Here is a 14,515-nt window from a genome sequence, read left to right on the forward strand (position 1 = left end):
ACCTTGGCAAACTAGACACCCTCTACAATTCAATATGCCCCTTTTCCTCCAATGTAACTACAACACACATCAGTGCGAAATGCTCAAAGAACTAGATTGGTGATCACTTGAGTCCAGACCCAACGTTCACCTTTAGTGTCTTGCATTCAAATACTTTCTGGACAAGCTACCCGCCTATCTGCACAAGCTCCTCACCCCTACCACATGCAGCACTTATCTGAGATCTGACTCCAAAAGACTGTTCATGGTCCCAAGGTTCAACAAAGTATCCGGCCGCTCCTCCTTCTCTTACTATGCACCTCACCTGGAGCAGTCTACCGGAGACTCTAACAGCCACCACCAGTCTAAATTCTTTCAAAACTAAGGCTGTCTCACGTTTTAATCTGGTCTGTAACTGTTACATACGTCTATAACATATACTATCTCTTACTGTGCATGCAATGTCTTGTATATAATGTACTGTATACCCTGTTCATTTAATGTAACCCTGTATTGTCCCCATAACTCTGTGCCCAGGACATACTTGAAAACGAGAGGTAACTCATAATATATATATATATATAAAGAAGAAGAAGCAGGCACACGGTCTTACTCAAAAGGAGGTTTAATATGCCATAAAGTCCAACGTTTCGGCAGTCAAATAAGGCCTTCACCTTGAGAAAGGCAGTATTTGACTGCCGAAACGTTGGACTTTATGGCATATTAAACCTCCTTTTGAGTAAGACCGTGTGCCTGCTTCTTCTTCTTTGTACTGGAACATTTGGGACTACAGGCGCTCCCCAGGACCAGCGCACCGGCAGCTAAGTACCACACCTCTATTACCCTTGATATTGAGTACGTGTCTCATCCTCTGTCTATATATATATATATATATGTATACATATATATATATATACATACATACATACACACATACATACATACATACATACATACATACATACATATACACACACAGACACAAATACCCAAATATATAGGACTCAAGTCAGGCAGACAAAGAGCAGTGTAATTGAACTTAAAGCTGCTAAAAGAAAGAATCAGGCATCGATCAAACTGAACAGTGCACCTAATAAATACCCAATGTGAACACCCTGAGACGTAGTATCTGTATTACTCTGAAGTGATTTATTAGCATCTTGGAGTTTCACCACATGCTACTTTCACTACTAAAAGGTTACGTGATATAATTAGAATTAGCTTTCCTTACAGGCTGGTAACATTGTGCAGAGAGATGGCTCTCACTCACTATTGTGCTAGAAATGTATTTCTAGGTGTTTTCCCATCAACCTTTTTTAATAGGGGCTAAAAAAGTCATGTATCTACAGTATCCTATGTATGTCAAAACTATATTTATGATGCATCGTGTGTGTTTGTATGTATGAATGAATGTATGTATGTATGTATGTACGTATGTATATATATAGGCAATACGATACCGTATGAGCGAATATCAGAGGCAGCACTCCACGAGGGGGAGTGCTGCCTCTGATATTCGCTCATACGGTATCGTATTGCCTATTATGTTCATACAGGATTTGCACCCACCTTGATTTACCTGACGGAGTGCTTGTTCTCATTTATTCCCTATATATATATATATATATACAGTGTTCGACAAACCTATACATTTGCTCGCCCCGGGCGAGTGGATTTAACATCGTGACGAGCTCCTATTGGCCCAAGCAGCACACGTGTGGTATTAGGTGGCGAGTAGATTTTTTTGTTCGGCGACTAGATTTTTTGGTGATTTGTCGACCACTGTATATATATATATCATATTTGGGAAACCTAAAGAGTATTAACCCTTGAAGGCCAAAGGGACACGCAAAGCTCTGCAATGCATTGCATGCTAGAACCAATTTGAATGAATGCGAATGACCTGTGTAATGAGTTGAAACGAGGTCACAGTGAGTATTCCTGTACACTGAAATTGAATATGGCTGTTCCTGCCCCGGCCTCTGCTCTCTCTCTCACTCTCTGGCCTGTCCCATCTTTGAAGTGGGTTTTACGGCACGTGGGGGGATCATCACTGAGGTGGAGCAGACGAGATCGATAATTATCCCCTAATAACAATAGCCCTGTTTTACAGCTCAGTTCCAATTCGGCCAACGAGAAGACCAAGTACATTTTAAAAGGAGACAGCGCCAACACCATCTTTAAAGTTAATGAGAAAACTGGAGACATTTATAGCTTTGAAAGGCTGGACCGAGAGAAGAAGTCACAGTACGAGCTGACCGCGCTGCTCATAGACACAACAACCAACAAAACTGTGGAGCCCCCCTCCGTATTTTTGATTAAAGTTCATGATATTAATGATAACGCCCCAGAGTTCACCCACCATGTTTTCAATGGTTCTGTTCCAGAGATGTCGGATGTGGGTACGTCATTGATACAAATATTATTATTTTTCTTTACTCATATAGTGTTGTACCTGCACTCAGTGCTGTACAACATCAGATACATGAAGGGGTTATTAATTAAACTGCGATAGTGCCGATCGGGACACCATCACCCGGAAACTCCCATTGACTTGGATGGCATTGGCGCAGTTTAATGAATTTCCCAATGAAGGGAGCTAGACAATACCAGGACCAGTGCTACTGACATGCGTGGAATACAGGGGCGCTGTGTTAGGCTGCGCTTATAGTGCCGGCGACGTTGCGTTGTGGCAAAATAAATGCATTGTCGCCGTCGCGTGCGCTTATAGTGCACGAGACGGAGTGACAGCGCTACTAGAAATGTGGTAGTCACTGTTATTTTATTTTTTCGGCGACGGTCTCCCCTTGCGGCCAATCGGGAGCTTCTCCGTGCCTCTGCCCTCCCCTTTAATGACGTCGCTGTCGCCCAAAACCCAAGTACAACTTTTGCAAATGGCGACGGGTGACGTCATGGGTCGCGTCGCCAGCACTATAAGCGCGGCCTTAGAGAGGATTGTATTGCTATTCATTTGGATAGAGCTGATCTCTTCTCCAGCGCTGGGAAGCTGATTCACAGCATCGTATGGGGACCCCTGTGAGAGGGATGTTCTGCCCCTATATAAGCGGTGTAGTGGGACACAAACACATACATTGGGATACAAATGTAATTACATGTATGTGCATTGTATGTTGCACTTCCTTGTAATTACCATATTCAGAGGAGGTGACAGTCAATGGGGGAAAAATTCCATGTTTTGGTTCATCCTTTCAGCAAACGTGTCATTCCCTGTGTAGTGACCCTGCTGTCACCCCAAAGATATATGCTGGCGTTCCTCTGATTTGGGGAATGTATTTGTCCCTGTAGGGAATGGAGGTTTTGCTGTCTAACGACACACTGTGTATAATGTAAATTCTATATGTGCTCAAGCAGCCGTTTGGGACATTTTTTTTTTTTGCCTGGGAAAAATATCCCCCCAAAAGCCATCTATAGAATGTACGCCTACGGAGGAGGAAATGTAACAAACACAGTGTGATAACTGTATGCTGAATATTCCTAGGGACCCTGGTGACCACAGTCACAGCACTGGATGCAGATGACCCAACACTAGCAGGAAACGCACAAGTAACATACCAAGTCATCACTGGAGAGCAATACTTCAGGATCAGCAGCAATGGTGAGAAGAGACTTTGCTTCGTATTACATGTGCTTGGTTTCCCTGGTCCTTCCATTGGGGGGTTGTTCATAATCACACAGGTATTACCAACCACTGAAATACATTTGTATACACTGTTATGCAATATGTTATGATGCCGTCACAGCCACACAGTCTGGTTAGAACATGGCTATCTGGGTGTATCTGGTTTCCTGTGTTTCATTAGTTGGTGTGAAGACTGTAGAGAGGTATGTTTCAGGGGTCAGAAATGGGCATGATGATGATAAGTATATGTTACGTCAGTTTCATGTATCAACGTGCTTTCCATCAACTTTGCCCCCCTTGTGTCAGTGACAGATTTGGGGACTGGTTATAGGAGCAGCTAGATCAGTGGTTTTAAACATTTTTTTTCGTGAAATAACCTATAATTATATTGTGAAAGTTTGCGGAACCCCAACACTCTCTAATAGCGCGTCTGAGATCAGGTGCATTGTAAGGAACCCCCAACCCTTTCTAATAGCGCGTCTGAGATCAGGTGCATTGTAAGGAAGCCCCAAACCTCTCTATTATTGTGTCTGAGATCAGATGCATTGTAAATTCTCCTGTATTTGGCATAATTTTCAAATGAACTGAAATGCCCGCAGAACTCAAAGATTCCTAGGCACCCTGGCAGAAAAATACCGAGCTGAGGATTAGTGAAAGGGAGCAGCTAGAGGAGGAGTTACAGGGAGCAGCTAAAGGAGGAGTTATAGGGAGCAGCTAGAGAAGGAGTTACAGAGAGCAGCTAGAGAAGGAGTTATAGGGAGCAGCTAGAGGAGGGGTTATACTGTAGGGAGCAGCTAGAGGAGGCGTTATAGGGAGCAGCTAGATGATGAGTTATAGGGAGCAGAAAGAGGATGAGTTATATGGAGCAGCTAGATGATGAGTTATAGGGAGCAGATAGAGGAGGAGTTATAGGGAGCAGCTAAAGGAGGAATTATAGGGAGCAGCTAGAGAAGGAGTTACAGAGAGCAGCTAGAGAAGGAGTTATAGGGAGCAGCTAGAGAAGGAGTTATAGGGAGCAGCTAGAGGAGGCGTTATAGGGAGCAGCTAGAGAAGGAGTTATAGGGAGCAGCTAGAGGAGGCGTTATAGGGAGCAGCTAGATGATGAGTTATAGGGAGCAGATAGAGGAGGAGTTATAGGGAGCAGCTAAAGGAGGAATTATAGGGAGCAGCTAGAGAAGGAGTTACAGAGAGCAGCTAGCGAAGGAGTTATAGGGAGCAGCTAGAGAAGGAGTTATAGGGAGCAGCTAGAGGAGGCGTTATAGGGAGCAGCTAGAGAAGGAGTTATAGGGAGCAGCTAGATGATGAGTTATAGGGAGCAGATAGAGGAGGAGTTATAGGGAGCAGCTAGAGAAGGAGTTATAGGGAGCAGCTAGAGGAGGGGTTATACTGTAGGGAGCAGCTAGAGGAGGCGTTATAGGGAGCAGCTAGATGATGAGTTATAGGGAGCAGATAGAGGAGGAGTTATAGGGAGCAGTTAGAGGAGGAGAGAGGATTGAGTAGAGTTTTTATAGGAGCAGATACGGATGAGTTGCTTGGGATAATGGTATAATGGGACATATTACATTGTTCATCTCTGCCCCTGTTCTCTTTTTGCTTTGCCTCAATTAAAATCCTCCAGGTCTGAGTTGGCATTAACCTCTGAGCTCAAGAGATCAGCAGCAGAGGGAATGTCTTACATGTAAAACTGGCACAAGAGAAAATGATTGTACTGTGACAAAGAGCAAACGGCATTATCCTCATGCACTTTCCCCTTTACCTCATTGCCTTTGCAGGAGAAATTTTCACAGCGGTGTCCAATTTAGACAGAGAGAAGCAGTCTACGTATGAAATAGTTGTGAAGGCCAGAGATTCTCCAGGGCAGAACTGGGGCCTCTCAAGCACGACCAGTGTCATCATCACTCTGAGTGACATCAATGACAACTTTCCAACCTTCACACAAAGTAAGTCATAGATATGGCACTCGGAGTGGAGGGTGAGGGGGAGACATGGAAAGGTAGCCATTCGAATGCGATGGTAACTTCAATGGGCGTTTTTCCGCGCAATAGTTTCCTGATCTGCACTGTCGCAATGTAATAAAGAACCCACGATGTATGAAACATGTCCATGTTATTAATGTCATGCAGTGTGTCAGTATCTTGATATCCCCTCCTTTAAGGCCAAAACCCCCCACCCCAAATGTTCACAAAGGTCACTACTGCCAATGAATAATGGAAACATAGTATCAACATTCCGTTTATCAGCGGTTTGTTGGCCATTTCATTTGGATCCTTGAACCAGGAGATAAGGTGTCCGAGGTCCTGGTTACTCCAGTCCACGTAGCATTCAGTCTCAGACAGATTCAATATCCAAGCCCACTATGGATTTCTCCCTTTGCCCGCAGACAAGTTCATTTTCAATGCGCCGGAGAATTTGAGAGTTGGCGGGGAAGTTGGAAGGATGAAGGTGGAGGACATCGATGAGCCACAGAACAGAAACACGAAGTACAGCTTCGTCACAAGAGATTTCCGGGACACGTTTTCAGTCACAACAAACGCGCTGACCAATGAAGGAATCCTGATAATAACAAAGGTATCGTCCCCTTGGGATCTGCTGTGATTACAGGTGCATTGTGGGAGGTGGAAATATTACCTATAACCCTTTGCACACATTCCAGGTCTCTCTGGCAGTAAATGAGTAAAAAAAATACTTGTTTATGCCATCTTAAATATTCTTAGATTTATGAACGTTCCAAAATATTTTTGCATTTGAATGCTAATCACACCCAATTCCAGAGAAATGTTAATATTTTTGTTTGTTTTTCCCCCACTGGAGGGCAAAATTATCTTTTTAGTGTATACGAAAAGTACGTTCCTTGTTGCTTCCTAATGATTAAATCAAGTTCTTATTATATTTCTCATTGGGGGAATGAAAAAATGTTAAAAAATAATAATAATATGTCTACATTTTTTTAATAGATTGCACTTTTAAATTCCAAAACGCCCCACTATTAAGGGGGGACCTTTTATTAGTGCGACACCCAGACTTATTAGATCCAGATAAAAAGCATCATCACTTTAAGTATGACCCTGCAATAAACATACTGTAGTATAAAGCAGTACTAAGTAAACACATGTAACAATCGAGAATATTCTTCGTATTGGAGACCAAGAGTTCCAATAATCCATTTTGTACGGTACCACACTAACAAACTTTCGAATCCGAACTAAATTTGAAATAAATTCCCAGAAAGGTTCATTCTCGGACCTGCTTTTTTTGGGGTGGGGTTTTACTTTTATTCAGGAATTCTCTTTCGTGTTCATTTTAGGTAAACCAGATGAACCTCAACGTTTGCGCATAAAATAACCTGCGCGCTTTTCGCGATGTGCCGTTTGCGTCTTACGCCGCCGCCTCCTTTAAAATCTGAGTTCCTTTGCATTCTCCCTGTCTTTCCAGCCGCTGGATTTTGAGAGTATTAAAGAGTACCGGCTGAGTATTGAAGCGACGGATCCGACCATTGACTTGCGGGTGTGGAAACAGGTCAAAGCCAAGAGCATCACCGAAGTCATCATCAACGTCCTTGACGTGGACGAGCCTCCTGTGTTCTCGAAACCATTTTACCAGTTTGAAGTGGTAGAAAATATCGCTCCTAACACGATCATCGGCTTCATCACCGCGAGAGACCCTGACGCAGCCAACAGGAATATAAGGTGGGGGGCTTCACTGCCATTCATCAATAAGTGTACAACATACACACATGGGTATCCACAGGTCCCCAAACCCAGGCCTGGATTATCCACTGGGCAAAATGGGTGCACGAAGCTCCCAAGTAGGGTGGCCAGGTGTCCAATATTGAACCGGGCTATCCTGTATTTGGACACTGTTGAGTAAAAAATGAGAGGTAATACTGGAAATGTACAGTATGTGTCTAGTATTACCTTTTTGGACATAGTCATCTGACTGGCTTGGGGGGCCGCGGAGATTTCCTTGAGCAGGGAGAGAGCAGGGCTGTTGCTAGGGGTTCTGGGCAGCCTACATCCTGATTATGTAATGTAGCCGATCAGAAGGAGGTCAAGAGCCTGGGGGTGGGGCCAAGGAGAGGAGGAAACAGCATGGAGTGGATAGAGGTGAGAGGTGTGTGTGTCTCGAGCGCGTCAAACCTTTCACCATTGTGTCCAGTATTCTTGGAGAAGCCACCTGGCAACCTTACTCCCAAGGGCCCACGACAAAGTTTTAGGCCTAAAACAATCTCAGATAACTCAATAATGGGAAAAGAAACCCGCAAAATCAATCTTAATAATTTGCTTTCATTGAATTACTTTGCAAAACTTCCTTTATTATAATAATAATAAATCTACAAATGTCGAAATCGCAGACATTTTCCAATTTCAATTTTTGCCAAAGTCGTTTCTGTCCCATGGCTGACCTAAGACAGTTCTTTATATATGTTTCAGCTTTGAGAAAGCGAGCTGCCCTGCACAGTTTGTTCCTAAAATGGCAAGATACGCTCTAAAAATAATGTTACATTTTTGGTGACAAAGTTTTCCAGATGTTAACTATGCATCTATCTTGGGGGCCTACAATTATGAGAGTGCCCAGGGTCTACTAAGACTTTAACCTGGCCCTGCCCAAACCTGCCTCATTCCCCCATTGCCACATGTTACGCAGTGCTTACATTGCAGATAAGAATTCTGTGTCATGACATGCAAATAGAGAGTGTGTCACTTTTAACTTCCTATCTATGTTATTGTAATTCAGGTAGCCACAAGTGTAGAGATGCAGCGCACAGCAAAGAACTGGATCCACGGGACAGCAGCAGTTTGATAAAAGTAAAGTTCTTTATTGAAAAAGCATGGTGCAGACAGGAATGGGTGCAGGAAAAAAGCCTCTGTCTCTAACGCGTTTCACGCCTGTGTGGCGCTTCGTCGGAGAGTACACCCATTCCTGTCTGCACCATGCTTTTTCAATAAAGAACTTTACTTTTATCAAACTGCTGCTGTCCCGTGGATCCAGTTCTTTGCTGTGCGCTGCATCTCTACACTTGTGGCTACCTGAATTATCTCAACTGGCAGAAGCACGCATCCCAGAAGGCACAATGGGCAAGGTCACGTGAGTTTGTGCTTTAAACAGTACTAAGAGGTATTTTATTGGTGTTTTTACAAGTTGTCAGTACCAGTCCACATTGGCAGTGAGGGGGTGGGGCTCATATATCTCCATTACCCACACTCACCAGGACATTTATTCAGGTGTCGGACACATATACTCACCCATATATACCTCACTCATTTACACACCTAGACCCAGCCTATGACCTTCAATCAAGAAATTATTGTTTACTACATATTTTGTCACTTGAGCACTATATTTGAACAATGTTCTTCTACCTGGTATCTATGTTATTGCATGGGTTTCCTGGAGCTGTTCCCTGCTGCATTAAACAGGTTGTACAGCTAAGAAAGTGCAGAGTCAATGGACCTACTCAGGGACCGCTGTTCAGGCCCATTTCGTGCTCATCAGTTTGTATCTGATCACAGATTCGGCATTGTGAGGTTGGTAGTGGTTGCAAACCAGACACAATTAGCTTATGGTGGATACAAAAAAAAGTGACAACTCCATCTCCCCCCTATAAAGTACCCAAAATATTGATGAGTATATCTGCAGGTCTTGCACCGTTCCCCAAACCTTCATTCCCCCCAAGTTCTCATTCAGTGGTCATGCTGTAGACCAGGGGGGCGCAAACTTTTTTCCCTGCGCCCCCCTGCCGGCTGTCCCCTCACTCCCGCGCCCCCCCCAACCCCAACTTACCCTCGCTCCGGCGTAATGACGTCACGTTGCCATAGCAACGTGACGTCACATGACCTCGCAGCGTCATTTTGCCGCCGCGTTGCCATGGCGACGCCGGGAGGAAGCCGCCAGAGCCACGGGTAAGTATGGTTTACAGAGGCCCTGCAGCTCCCCCGGCACTTAATTTAAGTGCCTTCGGGAAGCGCGCGGGGCCTCTGTAAACCCCGCGCCCCCCGTCGGCAGTCTCGCGCCCCCCCTGGGGGTCACGCCCCACAGTTTGCGCACCGCTGCTGTAGACACTGATAAATGTACAGATATGTCACAGCTTTACATATGCAGAAACTAACATGGACACAGGGTATCCGAGGAGCTTACAATCTAATTGGTAGGTAGGGAGAACGTACAGAGACAGTAGGAGGGGGTTCTGGTAAGTGCGTCTGCAGGGAGCCAAGCTTTATGTATCATGTGTCCAGGATTATCCACAGTGCTATTCATATGCTTCTTTAAGCAGGTGTGTCTTAAGGTGGATCTTAAAGGTGGATAGAGAGGGTGCTAGTCGGGTATTGAGGGGAAGGGCATTCCTGAGGTGCGGGGCAGTCAGTGAGAAAGGTTTAAGGCGGGAGAGGGCTTTAGATACAAAGGGGGTAGAAAGAAGACATCCTTGAGAAGAACGCCAAGTCGGGATGGGTAGAATTTGAAGGTTTAGCATGTTACGAATAATACTGCCGTTCTCATTCATAGATACTCCATCAGAAAACCCAACAACGACCTCATCACTGTAGCAAAAACCAATGGGAATATTATCAACACCAGGGCACTTGACAGAGAGACCAATGCCTGGCATAATTTAACCATAGCAGCTGAGGAAATTGATCCAAACAGTAAGTATTAAAAAAAATAGATTTTTTTTTTTTTCTTCTATCGAATTTTGTCAGCAACCCTCATCAAAGTCCCCTGTGATGTTGAAGGCAGCGGCCAAATGATTTTATACCTGTGCGTGTTTTCTCATTAGGGGATATCACTGGATTATCACAAAATGTAGATAAATCATTAGGATTAACTGCAATCAAAGACATTTAAACTAAAGAAAATGGGATGCGTGTCCCAAATTTGAAAACCAAGAGGAGAATTTATCCTAATAACCCCGTAATGTGGTCAACGATCAGAGGAGAAGTATAATCTCTCGTTACACTAATAAGGTGTCTGTTGCTGCAACGTTGAACCTTTACAGGTGCAGTGAAATCCCGACCTGGGTAGCGAAGGCACAGGAAGGTAAACTGGCTCATCCCAAGTCATAATAAGGAGATGCAATGGATCTCCCACTTCAAAGATCAATGCTGTAGCTTTGACATTGAGTTTAAGTGCTGGATGCTCAAATTCAAAGAAAAGACTATTTCACCACTGGCAATCTTTCTGGGAATTCGTTAGGTCGCGCCGGGTTTAGTGGCATCGGGCGGTGAAACCCTCTGCATGTCGTTGTGCCTGTTTTTTAATGCATGAGTGTACGGCTAAGTCCCCGGGGGTGGCGGCTAACAGCTTAAAACCGCAATCTGCGGTCTGTAGGGAGCAACGGGAGGCGCGGGCAGCGTGGCCAAAACAGAGGGAGGGGCACGGCCATGTCGTCAGGAACAACACAAAGCACAGCCCAGCAGCTCAAAGCACTGCGCTCCCATTGGCCCAAGCTATCTGCCCTGCTATTGGCTCCCAGCACACCACATGACCGCGTCGCCGCACGGGAACCCAATCGTGTTGTCTCCCCTGCTGGCTGATGCGCCACCGCACTGCGTGAGCCAACACGCGAGAAGACACTGGGGCCTGCCTTATTGAGGTTAGTGATTGGTGTGCGGTGCGTCCCGCCATCACTACCGGGCACCTAGCCTAAGGCCTTACTACATCTCAATTGATTCCTACAATCTATTTTTCACGCCCGTTCTGACACAACTCTAAAGGAAGAAAGTTTAGTGGCGTTGTATGGAGAAGACATTGGGGGATTGATACATTTTGACAGCTGCTCGACACATAGTCGGCACCTAAAAGTGAACATCTCCCATCTCTACATTTCAGACCCTCCAATCAAGAAAGAGTCCCTGGTGTCCGTCATCATAAAAGTGCTCGATGTGAATGACAACGCTCCGGAATTTGCTCGGCCTTACGAGCCCAAAGTGTGCGAGAACGCCGCCGATGGAACGGTAACGCGCCTGGGTGTTTTGACTGATATGGTATAATTTGTGGTTGCTTCCTTAGTGACCTCTCCCTGGCGGAGTGGGCCTGTGATAGGAGCCAGCTTGCCTGGTTTCCCAGCACGAAGCGGAAATGTGAGCTGTGCGTAATATTGATTTCACAAAACACCATTCCTAAAGCTTTCTGCTAAATGAGCTGTGAAAAAAAAACGGAAGGCGCAGAAGGAAATGAAATGGTACCGTTTGAGGAAGTGCTTTTCATAGCAGTGTCAATCAGTCCCTGCTTCAGCACAGTGGCTAAATCAGTCCCTGCTTCAGCACAGGTGGCTCAATCAGTCCCGGCTTCAGCACAGGTGGCTCAGTCAGTGGCTCTGTTTTCAACTGAGCCACTGGTTGAGCCACTTGCGCTGAAGCAGGGATATCCTGAAAACCTGACCAGCCCTTGAGGATTGGAGTAATTTTGATGTATTTAATTAAGGCCCCCACGCTGCTGTATATTAGAGGGAGAGAGAAAAAATATATACTTATTGGGAAAGGAGAGGCTGCATTTGGATCACAATTGATACATATCAAGAGTAATAATCAAACTTTGTACAACACTGATAGTATTGTGTATTTGCCTAGCAGAATTTGGAATACGTCCCTGCTCCAGAGAACTTAGAATCGAATTATTCAGATCTGATTCACAGCACAAATGAAGACATTACCCCATACTAGCAAAAAGCTTCCCACTTCAAGCACCAATCAAGGCCTCTCCATCACTCTAGAACAGTGATTTCCAACCTTTTTTAGGCGAAGGAACCCTATGTGAAATTCTGAGGAACCCCAACCCTCTCTAATAGTGCGTCTGGGAACAGATGCATTGTCAGGAACCCCAAACCTCTCTAATAGAGTGTCTGGGATCAGATGCAATTTCAGGAACCCCAAACCTCTCTAATAGCGCGTCTGAGATCAGATGCATTGTAAGGAACCCCAACCCTCTCTAATAGTGTGTCTGAGATCAGATGCATTGTAAGGAACCCCGACCCTCTCTAATAGCACGTCTGGGATCAGATGCATTGTCAGGAACCCCAAACCTTTCTAATCTCTTCTGAGATCAGATGCATTGTAAGGAACCCCAACCCTCTCTAACAGTGTGTCTGAGATCAGATGCAATGTAAGGAACCCCAGCCCTCTCTAATAGCGCTTCTGAGACCAGATGCAATGTAAGGAACCCCAACCCTCTCTAATAGCGAGTCTGAGATCAGATGCATTGTAAGGAACCCCAACCATCTCTAATAGCGCGTCTGAGACCATATGCATTGTAAATTCTTCTTTATTTCGAATGACCTATTATTATTTATTATGACCTGAAAATTGCAGGGAACCCTTTAGGGATGCCCGGGGAACCCAAAGGTTCCTAGGAACCCCTGTTGAAAAACACTGCTCTTGAAAGCATCGTGGCTGGCTCCTCCGACAGGGAAGGGGTTAAAAATACACTACTTTACTTTGCAGTAACCCACAACCGTTGTTACCGTTCCAGGTCATAATAAACATCACGGCTACTGATAAGGATGAAATGGGACCAGGCATGAAGTTCACATATTACTTGGCGAAAAAGGAAAACAATTTCACAGTGCAGGATAATCACGGTACAGTATTGTGTTTTGCTCTCTGGTGATGAATACGCATGGAGGCGTTTGAAAATGTGTTTCTCTAGACCTCGAATTTTTAGTTTTTCAGCGTTTGGTCAATAGCATCGCAGTGGGAGAGCTTTGGCTCAGGAAAAGCTGCTGGGTTTTAATCCCAGTGTGATACAGAACGTGATTCTCTTTGTAAATCCATATTCTCCCAGCTCCTTTCTGGCAGTTCCCCCCCCCCCCGTCGCTGCTGCATTTGAACTACACAAGTTGTTCCGTAAACATGGGCAAAGGGAGGCGGCGACGCGCGTACAGGAGGGACGCGCGCTACGACAGACTTCAGAACGCCGAGTAATGCAGTGACGCTGGGCGGGGCGCGGGGCAGGGTTATGCCATCGAACATTGAAAGCTGCTGTTGTGTTACATAACCGTCCTAGGCCGATGACCCTTGGCATTCTGCCTCTTTCCCCAAAATAAGAGAATCTGACGCTATATCAGTGGGAGTAGGACAGGTCACAGCCTTGTTAATAAAACCAAAAATACCGCTGCCGGCCAGCCATTGGTAAAAATGGGAAACCCTCTAAGCGCAAACATTGTGGCTGCCATGACACAACCACACAGCTGGAGCCTGGCATCTGACATCTTTTCCCTGTGGCTGGGCGGGTCCAGCCCTGCTGATGGCATGCCCACCCAACAATGCTTTAATGTGGATGGACAGGCCCAGCCGTCTAGCTTGCGCCTCTTGGCCACCAACCTTTTCCTTGTGGTCGAGCATGCCCGGCTGTGGCCTCTTGCTTGCCTCCTGTTTCCCTTTTGGCTAGCGATTCCCCGCTCCGGAATTTCCTCTGTGACGATTTTTCCTGCAACGTAACGACAGACTTTTACAGAAAATGACAACAACTAGCAAGCATTGACAAAGTACTACCCGCCATTGTTCTAGAGTCGAAGTGGCCAACTCCAGTCCTCAAAGGCCACCAACAGGTCAGGTTTTCAGGATATGCCTGCTTCAGTACAGGTGGCTCAAACAGTTGCTCAGTCAATGACCGCATCACCTGTGCTGAAGCAGGGATATCCTGAAAACCTGACCTGTTGGTGGCCCTTGAGGACTGCAGTTGACCACTCCTGTTGTAGAGGAATGAATGGGTGGGTAATGCTGTGATCCACAAAATCTTGGGCATGTCCGAGTTCACTCGCCCTTAATACCCCTTAACCTCTTCCTTGCCCCTCCCTTAGCTGCGACCAGCTATACGCACTGTTCTTTGGGATACCCTGGGGGGGCTTTTTTTCCCTTCTTTTAGAAATGTTGAAATACAATTACCTCTCTCGCACCACATAAA

The 14,515-nt window shown here is 45.4% G+C and overlaps 1 protein-coding gene across 1 annotated transcript in view; it reads left to right on the plus strand.

The window, feature by feature from the left end:
* Nucleotides 1-14,515, plus strand: part of CDH5 (cadherin 5) — a 45,259-nt gene that overhangs the window by 22,893 nt on the left and 7,851 nt on the right. Inside the window, exons 3-10 of the mRNA XM_075576760.1 lie at nucleotides 2,093-2,381; nucleotides 3,479-3,595; nucleotides 5,392-5,559; nucleotides 6,000-6,187; nucleotides 7,052-7,305; nucleotides 10,121-10,260; nucleotides 11,444-11,568; nucleotides 13,082-13,190. Of these exons, the coding sequence (XP_075432875.1) occupies nucleotides 2,093-2,381; nucleotides 3,479-3,595; nucleotides 5,392-5,559; nucleotides 6,000-6,187; nucleotides 7,052-7,305; nucleotides 10,121-10,260; nucleotides 11,444-11,568; nucleotides 13,082-13,190 (1,390 nt within the window). The remainder of the gene's footprint in view (nucleotides 1-2,092; nucleotides 2,382-3,478; nucleotides 3,596-5,391; nucleotides 5,560-5,999; nucleotides 6,188-7,051; nucleotides 7,306-10,120; nucleotides 10,261-11,443; nucleotides 11,569-13,081; nucleotides 13,191-14,515) is intronic.

The sequence above is a fragment of the Ascaphus truei genome, chromosome 19 (genome assembly GCF_040206685.1).
Source record: "Ascaphus truei isolate aAscTru1 chromosome 19, aAscTru1.hap1, whole genome shotgun sequence".
NCBI classification, from domain to species: domain Eukaryota; kingdom Metazoa; phylum Chordata; class Amphibia; order Anura; family Ascaphidae; genus Ascaphus; species Ascaphus truei.